General features: G+C 38.1%; 1 protein-coding gene across 1 annotated transcript in view; it reads right to left on the bottom strand.

Annotated features, from left to right (window-relative positions):
• LOC134539260 (beta-galactosidase-1-like protein 2) overlaps positions 1-24065 on the bottom strand; it is a 51674-nt gene that overhangs the window by 16082 nt on the left and 11527 nt on the right. The window contains exons 3-5 of the mRNA XM_063381084.1: positions 9049-9195; positions 1016-1203; positions 540-790 (exon numbers count right to left, since the gene is read on the bottom strand). Of these exons, the coding sequence (XP_063237154.1) occupies positions 540-790; positions 1016-1203; positions 9049-9195 (586 nt within the window). The remainder of the gene's footprint in view (positions 1-539; positions 791-1015; positions 1204-9048; positions 9196-24065) is intronic.

Raw genomic sequence — 24065 nt, 5'->3', positions numbered from 1 at the left:
GATTTACTAAGGTGGAATCTACAAATTTAATTGATGGAAGGAAGGAAGTCAGACCAAGAACAGGTAAGGGCAAGAAAATAATGTAATGATTTCCGCTTGACGTATGGAGTTTACTTATGCACTGAAAATGTTTGCCTGACAACACTCAGTGAGGGTCCTCGGGGGCCGTGATGTATAATATACCATGTTCAGGCGGCGGGGGTCGTGGGTTCGACCCTAACACTCCAGCACAGCTCACGTTTTTGAGCTCCGAATCGGTTCCCTAGGGGTTGGTGGTTAGATTTAACTTTGGAGGTCTCATTGCTTTAAGCCTCTGTGTATGTCCGTTCTCTACCAAACAAAGCATTCATTATCACAGTGAGGTAATATAATAATATTCACATTTGACTAATAAACCAATTTTTTTGGCATGTAGTTGTGTCTTATTTTAAGAATAAGAGTGTCTGCCTTTATGTTCATCATCACAAAATACAGCTAAACATTTCGAACAGAGACTCTTGAGAGTGTTAATAATGACACGAACAACATAAAGCACTCACTTTTCGGCATCAAAGTACCCAAAACTCTTCTGTTGGTCTGAAGTCTTAAACACTTCAGTTTTTCTGACGCCATTTACCATCATCACAGCCAAGTCGTTGACTTTCCCACTAATCCTCACAGTGGAGTTTTCTGGAATGTGGAGGTCTGTCTTCCGGTACAATATGAAGCCATAGCTCTGTCCACTCTTGTTGTTTATATCTAACATCTCCATAGGCAACACGTCCGTGGAGTTCACATGGTCCAACTCATCCTGCAGAGGAAATGATTCATTGTCAAACACAAAGCTTATCTATAGGGTTATTGTGGCCTTGAAAGATGTAATGGATATATTTTTGATGTTAGTTGGTCAAACTCACGGGATGATAACCAAAACAAATACACGCCACACAAATAAGGAAAGTTATTTAGTCATTCTTTCATTACCATTTTCACTAAGTTAACAAAATATCATCAAAATATACAACATGGCACTCACCAATTGATCCACCAAGTTACCAAGGTTAAGGCACTGAATTACTTTTGTTAATGGGTAAGCCAACTTGACACTTTCAGCGGGCATGGCTGGCAGTTTGGTCTTCACAGTCAAGTAGTTGGCGATCAACTTCACTGTCTCATTGTACTTCTTTGTGTAGTCTCCCGCTTCATTTAGGGGAGCATCATAGTCTGCAAGTAAAAGTTGCTACAGCACACCAGCAGTTTCAAGTGTTGCAAGCAGCTTAGTACCAATTTCAAATTAAAACTTTTTTAAGAAGGAAAGAAGAACAGCCATAGTCCAAAAAGGGACTAAATTAATATTTTGCCATGGCTATATACTGAAAAATTATTCAGCATTCAAAATAACCATTGTCCAATACAACGGAATTTAAAAATATTGCCGATTTTGATACAAATACCATAGTTTACATTGATTTTCAGTAAAAAAAAATTATAGTCTTGGGCAATGACAGTCTTATCAAAGAAAAAATTTCCACCATCACCGGTGATATTAGGTTATATTCTATGTTGTAAGAAAACTGCACTATAAAAATTTTAACTTTGAAAATTAATTAGGAAATTTTGGCCAACCTAAGAGTAAATGGTCCATCTATGCTCTGGCAGCAATGCTTTCTTTTGGTGTGTAATATACTCTGACTTCAGCTGCAAAAATTACAGCATGGAATAGGCATAAGGATGAAAAGAAAAGGAACCAAGAATTAATCAAGAGAACAAAGGTAAAAGAAAATGCACATATAAACAGCAAGGAAAAATATTATTGCATGGATAACAGGACAAAATTTCAGGAATGTTCAATGAACAATTAAATACATAATTTGAGGTTATTGATATTTTGTGTAGTTCGTGCAAAATATATGATAATGCTATCTTGGTATTTTTGGACAAAAAATGAAAATTTTAAATATTTTCCGAATCTGTATTGACATTTGTTACAGATGAACTAGATTTCACTGTTTCCAAACCACACCAGAAAGTGCAAAGCATGAACGTTTGGCGCAATTCAATGGGATAGAAGAAAATATGAGCAGGATCCTCACTTGCCTTATTCCTCTAAGGCAAATTGATTAAGATTCAATTCTCAGTGAGTGTAAAAAACATGCAATCCTAACAGTTGTTATTATACATACATGGTAAGAGCTCATTATTAAGGTATTCCTATATGCTTCAAAGCAATGTTAAGTTTCAATGGTATTCAGCTAGGCACACTGAGAATAATTCGGAATCACACAGATGATTCGGTTACAGCCCCTAAAGACCGGAGATGAAAACACAAAATAACATTGATGGTCTTATAATTTACCACATCCAGTAATTGAAAACTCACTAGTTGAATTATTCTAGACGATGCAACCCAAATCTGGTTTATCTTCCTGAAACAAAATCTGTCAAGGAAATGCATAAGATATTCTTATATTGTTATCGCGTAAATGTTTCACACCGGGTGTATTAGCGAGTTTTTAAATGGGCATTCAACATTGTCATTAGATTCCTCCAAAGTGACTGGTGTCAAATATGCAATAGAACAATAACATATCTGCCAGTGAGTCCACAATGTTAAAGTATACAACAGAAAAAAGTCGTATTTAGCAAGGCAGATCAGTTTTTATTTATTAAATCAACCTCGACATTATCAAATCTGCAGTTGGAGAGGTTATTTGTGTATAATTAAATTTCATGCAACATCTGCCCCTGCCACACATATGGACAAGTGATGTGCTTTATCCATGATGTCAGAAATAATACAGTTTTCATTAATGTGTATGATGAGCTAATAGGTAAGTAAGAGCAAAATGATGTGATATCTCTGTTACTGAAGTGATTTAACATAAAAGGAATACAGCAAGAGCACCTCGTTTTGATTTTAGATGGTTGTCATGGCCAAAATCTAGATTATCATATGCTGGTGCACTGCTTGCAACTTTTAAAGAAAGTTACTTACATATTTACTACTAAAGGGAACTATTTACTGAGCGCTAAAGAGAAAGCACACTACAGAGGTGTGAAGTGACTGGGACAGCCTAATCAGGTCGGCAAGAGAACATCCTGAGCCTTTTTATGGCGTTAACATTTCACATGCAGTTTTTTTATGATTGACACAATGCATTCAATCAGTACTTCTTTAAGATAAGCCACCCTCCAATGAAGCTTAAAAGTGCCCATATGTTGCTTGCTGCGAACCAGTCTCTTGGGTAGGCCAGTGTGAGTCTTTCTCACCTAATAAACATGATGAGCAACAACTGAACCATAATTTAGAACATCTACTAATGCGATGCCAAAATAATCTAACATTTGAAGAAATAGATGTGACAGCTTTTCTTGTAAGCAACCATGATGTCTTTTCCTTAGTAGATACTGAGATTGGGAGATCAAGCCTGGTCAACCATCGCATCAACAAAGGTGATGCAGAGCCAATCCGACAAGCACCATGGTGGCTGCCTCTAGAAAACAGGAAGAAGCAGAGACGTTGATCGCAGGTATGATGGAGAATGGTGTAATAGAACCATCAGCGAGTCCTTGGGTTTTCCAAGTTGTTTTATTGTGTAAAGGATGTGTGGACTACCAGAAGCTGAATGACATCACCAAAAAACACAGCTACTCCCTCCAATGTATCGATGACATACTTTATACACTCTCTGGCACCAGATGGTTCTCTACACTGAACTGAAGAGTAGTTATGGCAAGTAGAGTGGCACCCCAAAAGCAAAAGACTGCACGACAGATAGTGTGCTGATCCAGTTCACTATTACCATTCGGGTTAAGTAAAGCTCCTGCAACTTTTGAGAGATTAATGGAACTTGTCCTGTATGGTTTAACTTGGAAAACATGCCTATACCTGGATGACATTATTGTGGTGGAGAATACAGTGAAGGAACATTTGCGAAATCTCCAGGATGTATTCGAGAGACATCGCCATGCCCCAACTTAAGTTAAGTTCTATGAAGTGCTTCTTGTTTCAGCATGAGGTAACATTTCTGGGGCATATTGTATCACAGGATGAAGTGCGAACAGATCCTGAGAATATCCGATCTGTTAAGGAGTGGCCTCAACCTAAGAATAATTTTGGTAGATAGTTTGTGACTGGGTTCTCGACAATCGCAAAATTATTGCATCCGCTGACCGAAGACAAGAGACTATTTATATTGACTTCAACATTTGAGACTGCCTTTCAAGACCTCAAGGAATCCCTGTGTACTAGCCCCATTAACATGGAGAGTATGTCGTCGACACAGATACAAGCGGGGATGGGTTAGGGGCTGTACTTTCCCAGGTTGAATATGGAAATAAATGAGTAATAGCATACTACAACAAAGTTTTTTCTAAGCCTGGACGCAACTTTGTGTCACACGATGTGAACTCTTGGCTGTAGTGAAGTCTCTGCAACATTTCCACAAATATTTATATTAGAGAAAATTCGTTTTACGCACTGACCATGCCACACTACATGGCTACTATAGGTCAAGAATCCAGAGGGACATTTTGCTAGGTGGATTGAACAGACACAGCAAAATTAATTTCGGATAGAACACAGGAAGTGTAGAAATTCACATCAATGCCAATGCCCTCTCCCAAAGAACTTGCAAGGTAGACTGCTACCATTTCAACATGGTGGAGAAAAATGAGGGGAACAAAGATATTCGGCGAACAACGATAACTAATTGGGAAGATAAATGAGATAGTGCAACATGAAAACAGCGCAGCACCAAGATCCTGACCTGGCAACTATTACAAGCTGGCTAGAGAGTGGTACTGGACATCCAATATAACATGAGATCTCCAGTGACTGAAGGGCTGTAAAAGCTTACAGGACATAATGGGATTTCTTGAGGATGATGAATGGGCTACTAATGAGGGCATGGGAGAGTCTAAATGGAAAAGTAGTTACCATAAAACTACTCCTTCCAAAGAGTCTAGTGGCAGAAGTGTTGAAAAAAATTCATGATGGTTCCAATGGTGGTTATCTAGGGAAGAACCAAAGATCCAACAATGCTACTATTAAATTGTTGGTGGCACTTGCTCAACTTTATTTACCTTATACTTATTTTTTTTTGTTTTAATGGCAAACTGGTTTCCACACATTTTTATTATTCAATTTGGTATTTATTAATTCAATATGTCATATTTAAATATTTAAAGTTTACTACTGAACTAAGTTGTAATTGTTTATAATAATTGTAATTAAGTGTAACTTAATTATTTCGTAACACATAAATTTGTTATTGTGCCAACATAACTTCAAGTTTATTATGAATCATGTTTAATTCTCATTTAATTTTTTTAGCAAATATGTAAAAGAATAATTTAATAAATTATAAGTTAATTTATTGTTTTGTGGTAAAATATTGTCAAGTAATAATCGATACTTATGGTATTTCCAAAAAGTATTCTCTACTAGTACTATGTTCTATGTTCTTCGTCTTACCGTGAGCAAGAGAGAACTTTCTTTTTCAACACCTTGACGCCATGATTACATAGTGATAATTCGTGCCGGTTGAAGTTTGTGAATTTAACATGCTTTATGCATTTTATACCGCACTAGGTGGTGAGTTTTTCTGATCTTTTTATTAAGAACGTCTGGTAATGTTTGTAACACCGGACGTGTTAAAGTATATTGGTTATTTTGTTAATAGCGGTCGACGAGTACCGGCCATGCGGTTCACTTGAATCTACCTTGTGCTGTGGTGTATGAGTCCTGTCCTCATCGGCCCTGAAGCCATGCAGTGACCGCATCTATCAGGAAAGCCGGCATCTAAAATACTTTTTTGGCATGATATACTAACCTCAAAATAAACCATGTGTTAAATTTTTTTTTTAACTGAATCACATCGGATATTTTCGTCTAAAGTCTACTACACATTAAGTTAAAAAAATTTTGGAACAACGTTACGACAAAAAAATATAATAATTAGAGAAAGAAAAATAATGTAACAAGTAATATTTATAGAAAGAGAAGTTGTGTAACAAAAATTTAAGATACGTTTTTCATAAAAGTCTGTTTCTGAATGTTCGTTAATTACCTTTTGTGATAGCAGGGCCCTTGCTAAAAACATAAAATATAAGTATATCTAAATAATAATTTTAAAATGATTACGTAAATAACGATACTCAAATGAAATTATGTAGTTGGTCAAGGTGTATAAGTAAAAATAACAAATTTATTCTTGAAATAAATTGTTAACATGAAGTTATATTTTATTAATTAACTACCCTAATTGTGAAAGTGTGCATGACCAGTCAGCCAATATTGTCTCAACTAACCTACATCAAAACACTTCATAGAGCCTTTGGTTCATGGGCTTTCAGTTTTGTCCTACCTTTCACTCCTAACCTAACTAGGTTGTTGAGAGAGGTAGTTGATGGCGCAGGTGTAGCCAGGATGTGGAGACTTAGTGAAGACAATGCAAAGCATACTCTGCTAAAAAAGGAGCCTCAAAACCTGAGTCGTGGGAAAATGAGTGCCTCAAATGCAGGAGACCCCTATTAAAGGATAGCCATCGACATAAATGAACCATTTTCCAAAACTAAAGATGGTAACCAGTATATTCTGGTATCAATGGATTACTTCAGTAAGTGGCCAGAGGCTTATGCACTTCCTAACCAAGAAGCCACTACCATTGCGGATTCAATAGTCAACAACTTCATTTGCAGATTTGGGGTACCAATGGAGCTACAACCAGACCAAACCCGCAATTTCGAGTCGACAATATTTTAGGAAGTGTGTAGGTTGCTCGGAATAAATAAAACCAGGACTACAGCTATACATCCTCAGTCTGATGGCATGATGGAGAGGTTCAACAGAACTCTTGAGGAACACCTTGCCAAGGTTGTGGCAGAGCATTAACATGACATTATCCACTTATTACTAATGGCATATAGATCTGCAATCAATGACTCCTCTGGGTAGTCCCCTGAGAGTATGGTATTTTGACAGGAGTTAATGCTGCCCTGTGATGTCAAGTTCGTTCATCCTCGCAGGGAGCCGACCAGCACCATTGATTATGTAAATCGTCTAGAGGAGCAAATAATGTTTATACATGAAGAAGTCTGCAAAAATCTTCCTTTAGCGACGAATCGTATGAAAACGAGGTACGACCTAAAGGTTAAATCAACCGGTTTTCAGGGGGGGGGGGGGGGGCATTTAAGTGTGGCTGTACAACCCGCAACGAAGAAAGGGTATGTTCCCTATGTTTCTAGCAGCGTGGGATGGCCCATATAAAAACCTCGAAGCAGCTAAATGATGTGGTCCACCTCATCCAGAAAGGAAAGAGGGGACGGATTAAAGTGGTCTTTTTGGACTGGTTGAGGGAATATGCCAGAAGGGATGCATTACATGTTCGTGACGAACAGATTTAAGGATGGGGTGGTGTTACAAAGACAGACAGGACCGGGATATGCACCAGGTTCGGAGCTGGCTGGCAGCCCTGCACGTCCACTGGAGTCACGCACCTTGTTTCGTACTGTACACTGATGTAAGGCATGCCATGCATGTCTGGCCAGATTACAAGGGTCGTCGCTACCCCTTTCCCATCTGAACCCCATGCAAAGTCCTGCCTCTGCGCCGTTATCTATCGCTGAGCGGCCTTGAGAATTCCTCGGGCCGCCGCACGGAGTGGCGAGAATGGAGGCCGCACTTCTCGACTGTTCGGCCCGAGACGACGCGACTCTTCACAGCTGCTCTCGTCGCTTCGAGAAGGGACCCAGAGTACTTTAGCAGCGATGCCGTCCTCCGCGGTTTTTCCGAGAGGATTCCGAACGAAGGGAAGTGTGACATAGCGAAGAGGGTGAGAGACAAGCACCCCTCCCCCACTCCCAGAGTGGTACGATGCGGAGTTAGACTGGATCATGAGAGTGCAGTAACTGAGTTGCGTGAGACTGTATGTGTGGACTGGCACAAGGTAAGGGGCGAACCACTGTTGAGCCTAGCTCCACTGAGGAGTGCGAACTGTCGAACTTGACAGACATTGAGTGAATTGAGAATAAACATGTTTTAAGTGCCAGTAACTTGTGATCGGAAAATTTTACGTACAATTATTTATTATTAATGTAAATATTCATAATCAATAAAACTGTTATAAAACCTTACTGAACTATCCTTTACGAACCCAGTCCTCCCCACATTATAGGTCGTAACAATATCAATATGATACATGTCACATTCTTTTTTGCTTCTCCTGAAAAATCATGTTTTTGGTCAATGTCAGTTTTTTCAAAAACCTTTGAAATATTTTGTTAAATCCTCCAAATTAAATGTATGGTCATACTAATCACATAGCAGAATGTCCCGAATAACTGAGCTAATAATGGTAAGATTTTTTAAAAATAATAATGATTTAATGTGTGAAATAATATGCACAAAATATTTTTTTGTTGTTTCAGACATTTTCTTATTTATGTCAACAGTCTAAAATTGATAAGATGTCTCATTAGACATGCTGACAATATATGTCAATGGTTTCAGTATTGCAATATATCAATACCATTTTAGAATGGTCAAAATTTATGTTTATATAGAATGATACATTTTAATCTAATACCAAAATGTTAGTGAAAAATATGTATAAGAGTCAGTTAAACGTGATGTCAACGTAAATTATCAACGCTCGCTCAACTTCAGAGTATATTTTAGTACAAAATTTGCTCAAACAAAGAATGTAATAGAGGTTGCTATGCTTAGCACCAAAAAAGAACTACTTTTGACAACCATTACATTACTTTTAATAATCTTTATGTCACAGTTTGGGTATACAATTAAGCTGGAAGAGAAATATATGATTCTGCTACAAAATCAGTACTCTTGCCCAGTTAAGCAAAATGCTTTGCCAAAACAAATTATTAAAATTAAAATCCACAAACGAATAATAGCAACAGAGCCAAACCAAAAACTCTTTTTACAGGAAGTTTAATAGTTGGTGCACACGGTTTTTTGTCTGCAAAGTCGCTAGTACAAAATATACTAAAAAGAAAGCACAATTTTTTGTCGAAAGAATCAATACGTTAAACATTCGGAAAACTTACCATAGCTGCTGACGTCCGACTTATATGTAGGGTACTTGTTGTGCATTGTGCCGCTGTTCATGAAACCGAAGGTGGTACCTCCGTGGAACATGTATGTGTTGAAATTAGACGGAAAGTCCAAGATCTGCTTGAGGTACTTGACATATACTGAAAAAATATTCATCTACATATGTATTTGCTTTTTACATACTTAACAATAAGTGTCATTGTATAACGAATATTTAATCATTATAAATTTGATTGGCTTCGTAATAGTGCACATAAAAAACTGGTAACAGTAAAAAAAAATATTGTATTGAAGACTGAAAAGTTAAATATTTTATAGTTACTGCTTACACACTGAAATATTAAATGCATAGTTTTAAATCTTGCAAAGTAGAGTAGATGAGTGTTATACGGGAGGATCATACAAACGTGAAACCAGTACTCACGAGACATATTGTCTAAATGTAAAACATGTGAGTGATGCCGAGTAGTTGGCATCGAAGAATAACCCTCGTGAAATTGGCTGACGCGTTAGCGATTACGGCCACCACGAACTCCGAGCATTCACTGAGACCGGGTTCAAACACCGCATCGGCCGTCCTGTTTCCGGTTTGCCATCGAAGTCCCTCCAGGCGAATGCCATGATGCATCCATGCAATGGACTACGACCGGTCACTTTCCTGGTTCCCTTGGACAGCGAGTTTGGTATTTCCATGTCTGGTGACCTAGCTGTCAGCGCGTTGTTTTACATGTGTATATATATATATATATATATATATATATATATATATATAGTAGAATCTTATCCAAACAAACATACCGCTTGGCCAAGTTCAGAAGATGGCTAGGTAAGAATGTCAAGACAAAGGTTTAACTGAAAAAGAGAGAATAAAGAATTCGACGGAAACCAAGAAAGATATGAAATTCAATTTAATTACAAGGGAAAACACAATAGAGTGGTGAAGAGAAAGAAAGAGAAAAGAAGAGATTGTTACAGACCAGACGACAAAGATGGCGACAGTATCTACGTTGAATAATGATTTGAAATTTACAGCAATTAAATATATATTAGTGGTAAAGATTTTTCTTGGCTTACACTTGAGTGTTATCATCTGGTAACTTAAACCTGAAGATATATAAAACAAGCATTCAACAAAATAGGCTGTTAAATGTATGTTATAGGTAAGTGTTAAAATTCTTAGGCACATTATATTACCTTGACATCTATATTTAAGTTAATATGAGTCTTGGTATTTGGGCATTAAGTGTCATGTGCCAGTGATATTCGAATAAAACATTCGGTTACGAGTCTTAGATGTGTGAACAACATGTGAGTGCGAAAAACATGTGGGTGTGAACAATGTGTGAGCATAAATATCCTTTGAGTATGAACAATATGTGTAACAAACAACATTTCGGTGTGAACAACATGTGGGTGAGCGATACTTGGGTGTGAAAAACATGTGGATGAGCAACACTTGGGCAGAACAACATGTGGATGAGCAACATGTGGGTGTGAACAACATGGAGGTAAACAACATGTGGGTGAGCAATGGGTGTGAACATGTAGTTGAGCAACATGGGTGTGAAGAACATGTGGGTGAGCAACACTTGGGTTTGAACAAAATATGGGTGTGAAGAACATGTGGGTGAGCAACACTTGGGTTTGAACAAAATGTGGGTGTAACAATTTATGGGTGTGAACAAAAAATGTTCAACACTGTGTAACATTATCGATTCAATAATAAGCATGTAGTTTATAATAATTTTTGAATAATTTCAAGAAAAAGGACTGAAAATGGTTTGCATGTGAGTAAATGTTAGAGTGACAACTATCACGTCCGATTTTAATACTTATTTTCATTTTGATCCAGTTTTTAATAAAATTGTACAAAATATTGGAACTGATAATCACTATGCGGTTCATGACAGTAAACTATTATAACTTATAATGCATCATTATTTAGTACTTTCTCACATTTATTTAGCACGAGTAAAATATATTTTAACCCCCCGAGTTGTAGAGTGTAATGTTCACGAATTCTTAGCAGTTTTGCAGTGAATGCTGAAAACACTGGATGCGCGCCGCTTACTATGGTGAACACGCGATCACTAGTCGATTTTCCAGTCTCTCTGTTAATCTTCATCCCTCTCGCTAGCCTCGTCGGCGGGGTGTTTCGTAACATTTAATTACGACACATCAAATATATAAAACCTAACGACTTCTAATGCGCACCATGCCTAAATCTTATAAATTCTTAAGAAAAGTCCGAATGCGGAAAGGAATATTTCCTTATGCGCACTATGTCAACAAATTTGGAATAAAAAATGTTGCCTTTTCCTGAATCCAAATTGGTAGTTTAATTAATAGACACAATGCATTTCTATTCGACAATACGCCTGTGTTCTTGCCTTACCTTATATCACTTGCGAAACTACACGTCGCCTTTCTATGCTGCACGTAGAACGCCTTCAGACAGTGGTAACTGAATCTGTTTCGCTGTTACAAGATACTGCAAACAAATCAGTCTTCTCAAGTGTACGTATCTGCATCGTCGAGGGCCATGTTGCGCCACGCGCTTGTCAGCATGGGGGAGAAACTCTTGTCGAAACGGAGACCCTTTTTTTTTGAAATAGTTTTGGGCCCATCCGCTAGATAGTAGCTTATCATATATATTATTTATCTAGCCTGTTTTTCTGTCGGTCCGCAAGATCTTCCTTATTCCTTTATCAAATTCCATGTTTTACCCCTCATTTTAAACTTATCGTGTCGGCTAATGACGAAAAATAGACCCACGGTCTAAAAATGTACCGCTTATATTAAATTTTGATACACCCCTCGTGCCCTAAAAGTATATTATTTTAATTTAGTAAAAAAGGCCTAGGAAAAAGCTGAGCAAAATTATATGGAAAAATACCAGTATTACCAGAGGTGGCACGAGGTGGTGAACAAGACAATTTTATACTCCCTGCACACAAGCAACTTGGGAGCTAGTGGATCGTTTAAATAGATATAGGTAAATGGTAAATAAATAAATCACTACATAAGTAGATTGGTAGTAGTGTGTGATAGCCGGTCTGGCGCTAGGCGTCAGGCGGTGGAGCCGGGAGCTGGATCAATGACCGATTACTCTGACGTCACGGCGGCCATCTTGGACTCAAAAATTCCTCAAAATTCCTCAAAAATGACTCAAAATGACTCAAAAATTCTGTTTTGAGGAAAAATTTCTCGTTTTCTTTCACAAAAATTCGAAAATTAGGATTTCGAAAATCCTAAAAGTCGTTTTGCCTTAGAAACCACTAAATTACTGAAAAAGGCTTAAGCATCCATGTCTACAGCCTCGGATATTATTATGACGTCACATTTGCAATTTCCGTTACGGCTGTCATCTTGAAAATCTTTTTATCCGATTTTAATGAAAAAGTTTTAAAATTAAAAAAAAAATTTTTTAATAAAACATATTTAAAAACATACATTTACGGTACGGAGCTCGGAGTCCTCGGTTCGTACCCAGTGAGGGCAAAAAAATAAAAATGGCGGCCAATCCTTCCCTCAATGTGGCTGCTGGCAGACTGACACCCGCCACTAATGTAAAAGTACAGGGTGTCCACAAATGATTGGAGCGATTTCATGAGGTTGTTGTGGGTACATTTATCAACATATCGGGATGAAACTTGGTGGTTATGTGCACAAACTCAACAAGTTTTATTGGGACTTTACAAGTGTTCGATATGTTGACCCTTTGCGATCCTGCACACATCAACCCTAAAATCAAGCTCTTCCCAAACATTATGAAGCATGTCCGTGTCAATGCGATCAAAAGCATTCCTGATGCGAGCTCTCATGTCCGCTAAATCAACCGGTAAAGGAGGCACAAACACCAGATCTTTCACATAGCCCCACACAAAAAAATCACACGGGGTTAGATCTGGGGAGCGCGGAGGCCATGCAAGGAATTGTTGATCATCAATCCCACCAGGGCCTATCCATCTGTTTGGCAATCTGTGATTCAGGATTCGCGGACATTGCGATGGAAGTGGGGTGGAGCTCCATCCAACTGGTAGATAAAGTCTTCACTGTCTGTCTCAAGCTGAGGCATGAGCCACTGTTCTAACATGTCCAGAAAAATGTGTCCTGTTATTGTTTTTTCGCAGAAGAAGAAGGGCCCATAAATCTTCGATCTGGAGATTGAGTTTTGGGGCGTTCCGAATATGCTCTATGATGGCATGGGGATTCTCTGTTCCCCAGATACGCACATTGTGTCTGTTCACTGTGCCACTAAGGGAAAATGATGCTTCATCACTAAACACAAGTCGATCGCAAAAGTCATCCTGCTCCTCCATCAGTTTTTGCAATCGAGTGCACCACTGAAGCCGGATGGCTTTGTCCGCAGGTCTTAGCGCTTGCAGCAACTGCATGCGGTATGGCGTCTGCTTCAGACGTTTCCTTAGGATCTTCCATACAGTTGATCGGGGAATATCCAATTCTCTGCTAGCTTTCCGCGTATACTTTTTAGGGCTACGCAGAAAACTAGCCCGCACACGCTCAACTGTTTGATCAGCCACTGGTGGACTTTCCCTTACAAAGACATCCTGTAGCTTTGAAGTGTTTGTACCATCGCCGTATGGAATTCGCAGACAGTGGTTTTGCATTGAACTTCGTCCTGAATCGTCGTTGAACTGTTTTGACTGATCGACTTGCATAAAATTCAAGGACGGCATATGCTTGCTTGTCGTTTGCCTCCATATCTCTAATGCTGTTCTATGTGCCGAGGAAGGCAGGAATCTGCAATACAGAATAAAACTTGTTGAGTTTCTACAGATGACCACCAAGTTTCATCGCGATATGTTGACAAATGCACCCACAGCAACATCATGAAATCGCTCCAATCATTTGTGGACACCCTGTATATATCGTCACCTAGTATGAGGTCATGTCCGCCATCACAAAAATCCGTAATTTTTATGTTAGAAAATCGGGAAAAAATTTAAAAAAAATTAAAAAAATAGTAAATAGAATTAAATAATAAACATTTAATAAAATATTACTGAAAAACCACCACTGCACTTATCATTATGGTCGCCATATTGGATTATATAAATGCTGCTTGTTTCATTTTGCCCGCCATCTTGTTTGAGTACAATGTCATCGTTACACTTTACGTTACGACCACCATATTGGATCCTATTAATGTTGCAATTCGCAACAATACGGCCGCCATTTTGAAAATCCGTAAATTTAATGCTAGAAATTCGGGAAAAATTCTAAAATTCATCAAAAAATTAACTCATTCAAGTAATGATTGATTCCAAACTTGGTGATACGTCCCTCGTGACCTTTTATTATATTATTTAGATTTAATAAAAAAAACGCCTAGGAAACAGCTGAGCAAAATAATAAAAAAAGTATTAGCAGAGGGGGTCATGAGGTAATGAAAAAGACAATTTTACACTCCCTGCACACAAGCAACTTGGAAGCAAGTGGATCGTTTTAAATAGATAAAGGTAAATGATAAATAAATAAACACTACATAAGTTGCTTGGTCTATAGGTTCCCTGTTTTATTTAAAACTGTAAATTAAATATTTTGTTTTGGTTTCAAAATAACATGGTATTCACAATTAATTATAGTTATTAAAGGGAGCTGGCCCGATATTATTAAAACAAGTTATACAATGCTTTTAACAAAAAAAATATCACAGTAACCAAAACTTGAAGTATCCCTCCTGACATATTATAGTTATTGTTATAACTTTATATATTCGTTTTGGTTAAGTTCTCTATGGCACTGCTCGCTGGTATATAATTTGTTTCGTTGGCTGTAGGAAGGAGTTATATGTTAAAAATCACCCGGGGCTTCAAGTTGGACATCTGGCCGGGGGGAAGCTCTTCTTAAAGAAATTTAAAGCTGGAGGTCCAGGACAACATGATGGGTGCAATTTCGCCGCCCAAATGTTGGACCCTGTCTGAAAAACAAGCCAAATTCCAAACGAATTATACCTGCTTCCAGACAGTGAAACACAGTTGGCGCGAAAAGGCCAACAAACAGGAATTCGGGGAGGAAAAATAGATCGAAGTAACTCACCAAACAGGGCTCAGGAGATGTCTCGCGCCGACATCAGAACGGCATGGACCGAGAATTGCGCGGATGACGTGGCAGAAAATATCATTTAGTAAGAAAAATAAAAAATTTAAATAAACTTTAAACTTAGAAATGACTTGTTTCTAATTGTTACTTCTGACTGGCTACTACAGAAATTTTAAGTTGGGATCACATCCCTTAAGACAGATGACTACATTCTTGATTCGAACGAGTATGTCGTTGCCGAGAAAAGCCTCTTAACACAGAGAATGCCGAGATGACGTGGTAAGTAGCCGAAGTCAGAGTACCAAGTGCCGCAGTGGCGGACAAAGCACCTAATTAAAACGCGCGGTAGGCCCCAAGGAAAAAGCGGAAGAAGGTTCGGCTCTGGACCGAACATATCCGGAGGTGCCCGAATCACGTCAAGTCAATGGTCCTGGGCTAAATTCTTAGAATCAAGGCGGGAAGAGGTGGAGTAAGATTGGGGGGGGGGGGGGGGGCAGAAAACGCAACCAGGCTGGGAACGAGCGTCCACGGGATCCTCGTTCGTGCGGAGACTCGCTACTCTCAGCGGGTCTCTGAGAAATAGAGCCTGCAGGCCAGAAGCTGCTCTATGTGATTTTAGTCATGTAGGGAATTAATATTACAAACCCCGGACGTAACTGCAGGCGGGAGAAATGTCAACCGGGCTACCAACGACTTCATTAGACTGAAAAAGATCAGATAGGTCCCTGAGAAAAGGTGCCTCGGTCCACTGGCGCAAAGTTTAACTAAGGAGAGTACAGCAGCCTAACAAAGTGTAAATCACACTTTTATAACTAAATTATATAGAAAATAAAATTTCCAAAAATAATTTAAAATTATAATAAAAATTTAAAAATCGTCCCGAAATGCCTAATTTCCGGCACATTGGTTCGATCCCTGGTCGATACAAAAAAATAATTTTATATAAAAGTACCTCAATAATGACAGGTTCGAAAATAAAATACCTCAAGTTCTTTCACAAACATAATATTTATTACATAATCTATATTTTACTACAGGATCACTTGCGAAAGCCAGCAATCTTATAAATATTTAGCCCTGCATAGGCGTGAAATGACTAATTCTTAGCTGCAAACGGTTTATACTAGACAGAGACCAACCAGAACCTTTACAGACATTGTCCTCTTCTTGACAGTGTTTCTGGATACCGTTCTTAACAGTTTGCTTCACATCGTCAGAACAGTAAATTACTGCAGCCGATGTCTTGAATGCACACTTCTTCACTTTGTCATTGAACGGATATGGCTTCCATATAAACAGTCCAACCACAAGTTATACTTCAAAGGTCCGTTTGTTGCTACATCATCAGTAAGCTGATTTAATATGTTCTGTCTGATATTGTCAAGAAAATTACAAATGTCTTTCGACTAACTAAACGTATTTAGATAATAGTAGTCTTTAATCGTTCCACGAAATGCAGACTGCGCCAAGTAGAAGCCATCATCGTTCACTTATAATGTTCCGAACACAGTCTTAGGTTTTGTTCCATGTTCAGACGTCATAGCAATCGGTGCTGCGCATCTGTTTTTTTTTTTGGTTGTACGCTTCCGTGTCTCCAATCTAAAGCGAGGAGTCGAAATGTCCGCAGGTAGTTCAGCAGTAGGCGTACAGACTTCACCTTTACATTTTTTCGCATGATGTCGCAAACTGTCAATTCGAGTAAACCATTTTAGACACTCATCATAGCGAAACTTCATGCGAGAAGGATTCTTCATGCATTTGCTCCGCTCATGTCTTCGTGCATCATGGGAAAATGCGAATGACGTATCACAGTAGCTGCAATGATACAGTGGTGATGAAGACGAGCCTTTTAGACCTGATCCAGATACTGGCGTTGCAACAGTAGTACCATTTCCAGGCATACTCTTATGCACATCGATGCATCGTTGTTGCAACGAAACCTTTACTTTCTGCCGCACAGCAGGACCTTTGCATGTCTTTATGTACGTTTTCACATTATATTTTCTGGCAAACTGCTTATGAAATTTCTCACAAACAAACATTTTACGATATAGGTTCTTGGCACATTCGCTCTTCTCATGTCGTCGATCATTGCTGTTGTTTGAGAAAATCTTGTCGCAGTAACAGCACCGATGTTCGTTAGTTGTCAAATTAGCATCCATTGAAGTCTCCATTGAGGTCGAATTGTCGTTCGTCGTGGTTTCCTGCACAGCCAGCTCTGTAGTCATTAAGTTTCCTTCTGCTGGTGGTACCACGACTGATGAAGTCTCCTCCAATGTTGACGTCGTCTTTGCCAATGGGATCTGCTCCACCATCGTCGTCGCTGACATCAAGGTTCCCGTAGATGATGTTACAATGTCCATCAAGTTCGTCGTTAAAGTCGGTAAAGATGCCATCGAGTTCGCAAGTACAGGTAAGTGACATGACTTATGCACCAGAAAAAAAAACTAGGTGATCCTTACACCATCTACGACAGTAACAAACTGAGCGACCTGATGTCTAGGACATGCTTATATAAATGCACTGAATGGAATAATACGACAGTCAAATCAAAAACAATTTACTATAATACTAGAGTCAAAACAACATTAAAAATAGAAACACCATCAAAAAGGCAGCATATTTTCGACGCACCGTCACTAAAAAGGAAGCACATTCTACAAAACGAAAGCTCATTTAACGAAAAGGAGGTACATTCTCACTTACATTCAACACGGAAGGATGCGGTCGACAGTGTTAAGTTAGGATATAATGTCTCCATCAGTCTATGAATCCACCAGTTTTTGTTCCATAAGTCTATGGCTTCAATATTCATTGGCTCCAATAGTCATTGGTTCCATTATTCATTGGCTCCAATATTTATTGGCTCCAATATATTTATTGGCTCCAATAGTCATTGGCTCCAATATTCATTGGCTTCAATATTCATTAGCTCCATTATTCATTGGCTCAAATATTCATTGGCTCCAATAGTCATAGGCTCCAATATTCATTGTCTCCATCAGTCATTGACTCCATCAGTCATTGACTCCAAATGCCTTTTGTCTCAACAGCTCCAATGATATTTGGCTGGAATGCTACGTGTCTAAAAAACTATGAGGCCACAAAGCTGAGTCTAAAAGGATCTAGCTGGTTACGAGTTATACATGGCTGCGAGACTGAGTGGCTAAAAGACTGCGTGACTACGAAACTACATGTCTTTGAAGCTACAAGCATACAAGTCTACTCGGCTCCAAATGACTGAAAGGCGACATGGCTACAAGACCACTTGGATACAAAGCTTCAATTCTACGAGTCTACATGACTCCACCAACTACCTTCGAGTGTATAAAGCTCCAAATAGTCCAGCAGCATTATTTTATAAGATTACATGACTACTTGTTTACGTAGCTACAAGTCTACGAGGCTGCTTGGCTACGTAGCTACAATTCTACGAGGTCCAGAGACATCATGACTACGCGACTACGAGCCATGAGGTTACGAGACTACGTGACTACGAATATTCAAGTTTACGAGGCTGCGAGGCTACAGAGCTACGAAGCTTCTAGAACACAAGCTTATGTGTCTGCGAGGATACAGGACTACAAGTCTGCATGAGTACTTGACTACGAAGCTACTCTTCTACAAGGCTCGAATTACCGCATCTATCTTCGACGGAATTTTCTCTTTTGCTCCAATTTTGTTCATAATTGAAACTTTCCCCTCGTTTGAGCCTAGATCATACATTAAGAGTTTTATAATGTCCAGAACATAGTTTCCATTAAGAGAATTATTACAGATGTAATCATTCCCAAATTTTAAATTTAAATGCCATCGACTTCACACTGTAAACTATTTGTAGCAGTGATATATTATTAGAATCAGTCATTCCATTAAATAATTTGCTTTCAAAAAGATAAATTTTGAAAATCAAATGACAGAAAATTGTAATGGCCTGAAAAATTGTTGAAGTCAAGATGGCGTATCTGGTTCCTACCAATCATCCTTAAAGTATTAGGTTTTCCAATTCAATGGGTGACAATCTCAATATATTCACGTATGTTCCAAGCATTCACGCCAAGTTCAAAAGGTAAAATTGATATTTTATTTTTTTAAACTGACAATTTATGGAACGTCACATCTTAGTGACCTCACGTTGTACGTCGGTCACCAACATTGCCGCCCAAAAAAAAGGGGGCAGAAGGGACACATTGCCCCGGGCCACGAAATATTCAGCTGTTAAGCGAAATAATAATAAAGGAAAGATAAACTGTTGATTAACTGAAACTAACATATAGGAGAACCAAAATATTATAAATTGATTAATGGAGTTTTTTCACTTAGTAATGAAGGTTAGGTTAAAAGGATTTAAAATGTTAGTTCATAGGATTACCTAGGTACTGCAAATTTCAACGACAACAAAACAAAAAAACTACCCTGTAAGGACCTGAGCGGCTTCAGTCGATATATCCCGCTGTACGGTACAGCCCAGTCTCTGTACGCCCAGGCATGATAGCAGTCGAGGCATTATTGGGGTACGGGACTGTACCCCGTACCCTCTCGTTCAGGCTACAACCCTCCTGTCAGTCCTATTACGTTTACACTTATAGGTGCCAATACGGCATTTTCTGCTGATTGGTAGTCTACTGCATAGCATTGTGCATACTATCTAGTCTACTTTGTTTGTGAAAAAATAAGGCCGAGTTTCTCTATATCACTTTTTCAGTGCAATTTACCGACATAACATTTGACTACAGGGAAACGTTTAAAACCATACTGTCTTTATTTGAGAAGCCTTAACCCTCCAATATTCCTAACAGTTACAACCTCCAATAGTTGACTAATGATAAACTAAGGTAAGCCTTAATGTAGTTTTAATGTTTTACTGTTATGAGTACAATAAACAGAATATAACGTTTTATTTTATGTTATTAAACATCATTCAATTGAAGCTATTTTGTAATTTTTCTTCTTTGTTAATTGTTAACGAATCCTCTTACTCCTACTGTGCTCAGCTAATGTATTATTTTTGAACAGTCAAATGTTAAGAAAAGTTAGGCCTAAATATTCATAAACATGGGAACACCACTACCAAAGTTTAAAATAGTCCTTAGTTTAGATTTTTGTTAACTTATAACAATAACCATTCAAATTAAAACCTATTATGTAACAACAAACATTACATTAATTTAGTGAAGGTTGCAGTAATAATTTAAAGCCTAAATTTAATACAGCGTAACGAAATGATAACCTATCCTTACTATGGCTGCTAAAGTAATGAACTGTTTTATTGTGGGAAAAAAGCTTCTGGTCCGCTCGTCCGTATAACAAAAGAGTACCAAGTCATGACTTGGCTTAAATTTTTAAATCTAAAATTAAGTGTGTTTTTATGGTTTTACTTTTAATTATCAATAGTTGTTCTAATCCTAAAGATGGGATGTCATTGCCTCCCCCTGGGTTGGGGTTTCACCACTGGTTTTAATAAGTGTTATGTTTTTTTTGGGCAACAAAATAGAAGATAAAATGAAGCGATCTTTCAATTTGGTGCGACAAAAAGAAAGGAAAAAAAGGAAACGCCTGAGGAAAGAGGAAAACGCACCCTTCATGACTTTCTAAAAGGCCACTATGAGTCTCCAAGAAACTAAACTTGTGAAAAACCCCGGTAAAAGAAATACCTGAAGATGACAGTATGGACCATTTGAATGAATGTGAAAGATCTACTGAAGTACAAAATGATCAGTAGTATATAAAAGGGACTCCGGGGACTGGAGTCGGAGTGTGGAGCGTGGCGCCGACCACCATATTGGATTGTGATGTCATGGCGGCCATCTTAGATGAGCGTAACGGGAAACAGCGTAACAGGACAAGTAGTACCGTGACCTTGACCTTGACCTCGGTGGCCATTTTGGATTCACGATCTTGGATCCGCCATTTTGGATGACATCATTTTGTTTTCTCGAACATTCCTGCATTTTGTTTTCCGCAATTTTGAATTATGACATTACCGCTGCAATTTCCGTTACGGCTGCCATCTTTAACTTTTTATTTATTATCCGATTTTAATGAAAAAAATTAACAGTTAAACAAAAAATAAAAATAAAAATTAATAAAAAATATAAAAAAAAAAACTACATTTATGACATGGAGCTCTGAGTCCTCGGTTCGAACCCGACGAGGGCAAAAAAATAAAATGGTAACATGTCTCTTTCCCCCGTAGTGGGTGCAGGCAGACAGACACCCACAACTTATGTTATAGCATATATATCGCCAGTTAGCATGAAGTCATGTCCGTCATCTTAAAAATCCGTAATTTTTATGTTAGAAAATCGGGAAAAAATTATAAATCATTAAAAAAATTAATTAACCAAATAAAATAATAAAAATTCTTAAAACCACCGTTGCACTTTACGTGACGGCCGCCATCTTGAAAATCCGTAATTTTAATGCTAGAGATTCGAGAAAAATTCCAAAATTCATCAAAAAAAATTACTTATTAGAATACGATTGATTAGTTCGATTACCATCCTTGGTTCGAAACCACTAAGAGCAAAAAACAATAGGTCCTTCCTCCACAGAAGCCACCTACAGACTGATCTACCGCCACCAATACCAAGGTATACAGGTATGACGACATGTCCGCCAACTAGTCTTCATCCGCTGGAGACCACCATCTTGTTTTCGTCCGCTAGAGTGTGGCGATATCATGTTGGTATAATTTTCTGGTCACCATACCTTCGTCCTCAACTGTTGGCATTGAACCTTGACCTTGAACTTTGACCTTGAATTTGAAATTTGACCGTGCGCTTGAACTTTGGCCTTGACTTAGAAATTTGATCTTGACCTTGAAATTTGACATTGACCTTGAAATTTGACCTTTACTGTGAAATTTGACATTGACCTTGAAATTTGACCTTTACTGTGAAATTTGACCTTGACCTTGAAATTTGACTTTGTACTTGTCGACCATCATGGATCCAACATTTTATGTTCAGTACATGCTACCAATAGCTACCACCTGCTGGAGTATACCATCTTGTGTTTGTACTCGTCTTATAGAGTACATTTCCATCTGGATAATTTTATTCTAACCCACTACAGTGCAGTAATCATTTACTACCAAGGTGCCCCCGCTATCTTGAAATTTGGGCGCCATCTTGAAATCGTGTAATTATTTAGCTAGAAATTCGGGAAAAAATCCAAAATTCATCACAAAAATCACTTATTAATTTACATATTGAATCCCTGGATTCCTGCCCTCGATTCGATACTTGAACAGTGACAAGTTTAACTAAATATTAAATAAATTTATTATTCTGTTCTATTACCTTTCGCGGAGCTTATAAATCATTCTGTCTACAAAAATAAAACACAAGTCAATGTATGACTATGTTCGACGAATTAAATACGTTGCCGATAAGCCTAACATGAAAGTCTAGTTTTTTCAATAATCTGAGTAACCTCTAAACCGTTCATGTACAAAGCCCTACATACATATAGACCAAGCGTCATCGGACCGAGAGACCGGGTCATAATCAATGTCAGACGTATATAACAGTAATTTCCGAACCTCACGACCTTCATTATCGTCAGATAATTATATTCAATTGAACCAATGGATCATGTTTTTTTACACTTACAAGAGGACCAAGAATCCAATCAAAAAGGCAGCACCATTAACAAAAAGGAAGCACATTTGGAAGCACCATCAACAAAAAAGGCAGCACATTTGGAAGCAACATCAAAAAAGTATGCACATTTTGGAAGCACCATCAAAAAAGGAAGCACATTTGGAAGCACCATCAACAAAAAGGCAGCATATTTGGAAGAACCATAAAAAAAAGAAAGCACATTTTGGAAGCATCCTCAACAAAAAGGCAGCATATTTGGAAGCACCATCAAAAAAGGAAGCACATTTTGGAAGCACCATCAACAAAAAGGCAGCACATTTGGAAGCACCATCAAAAAAGGAAGCACAGTTGGAAGCACCATCAACAAAAAAAGGCAGCACATTTTGGATGAACCATCATAAAGAAAGCACATTTTGGAAGCACCATCAAAAAAGGAAGCACATTTGGAAGCTCCATCAACAAAAAGGCAAAAAGGAAGCACAAGTTACGAGAACTAAGTCTTAGTTAGAAATCAGAATACAAGAAATAAAGACATTAAATTTTTATAATTTAAATCAATTATTTTAATTATTTTCATTATACAAATACAAGTAAAACAAGCCATTATTGTATGTAGCCAGCTTTCCTCAATTCTTTGAGTATGAAGGATATTTCTTTTATGCATGAATAGTTACCTGCACAAAGCGAGCCATGAAGAAGTCTTAGCCGGTCAACCAATATGTTTGGATCGTTCGATGATGTGTAATCATTATCTTCTACCACCATCTTCCTTGCACGTTTATAATAAATATTATGATCTCTGGTGTCTTCCGTTTTACCAACAACCTCAGGGTTACTTTAATTTTTTAGAAAATGATCATCACAAGCTTGATCCGATTTATTTAATATATCACGACATTTCCATCGTTTCTGTCTCAGGACACCGCCACATTCTTCGATCGTGTCAGTTTTAGGTGCTTCATCACAGTCTATGTCTTTGTCAACAGCCTCAGGGTCACTGTAACAATCACCGTAGAAGGCATCGTCTTCACCCAGGTTACCGTAAGAATTCGATGTTGATGATGTCGAAATGTCTTCATCGTCTTCATGGTTCCTTTTTAAGATTTCATAATTTTTACAAAGTAGGATAGATCTACTTGAATTCGGCTGGAACATGTTCTCACTTATCACGTTATGGATTCTTCCATTGTCTTCATTCTTCCATAAATCATCAACCTCCTTCAATTTAAGTTCTTTGTCGAGATCGGAAGAGCCAGGAAAATTATTGTCGTAATGCAGATCACTCTTCCTTAGTCTAGTAGATTCATCGTTGTCCTCTGGCTTGTACGCAGGCTTGG

The sequence above is a fragment of the Bacillus rossius genome, chromosome 15 (assembly GCF_032445375.1).
Source record: "Bacillus rossius redtenbacheri isolate Brsri chromosome 15, Brsri_v3, whole genome shotgun sequence".
Lineage (NCBI taxonomy): Eukaryota > Metazoa > Arthropoda > Insecta > Phasmatodea > Bacillidae > Bacillus > Bacillus rossius.
This window is presented reverse-complemented; position numbering and strand designations above follow the sequence as displayed.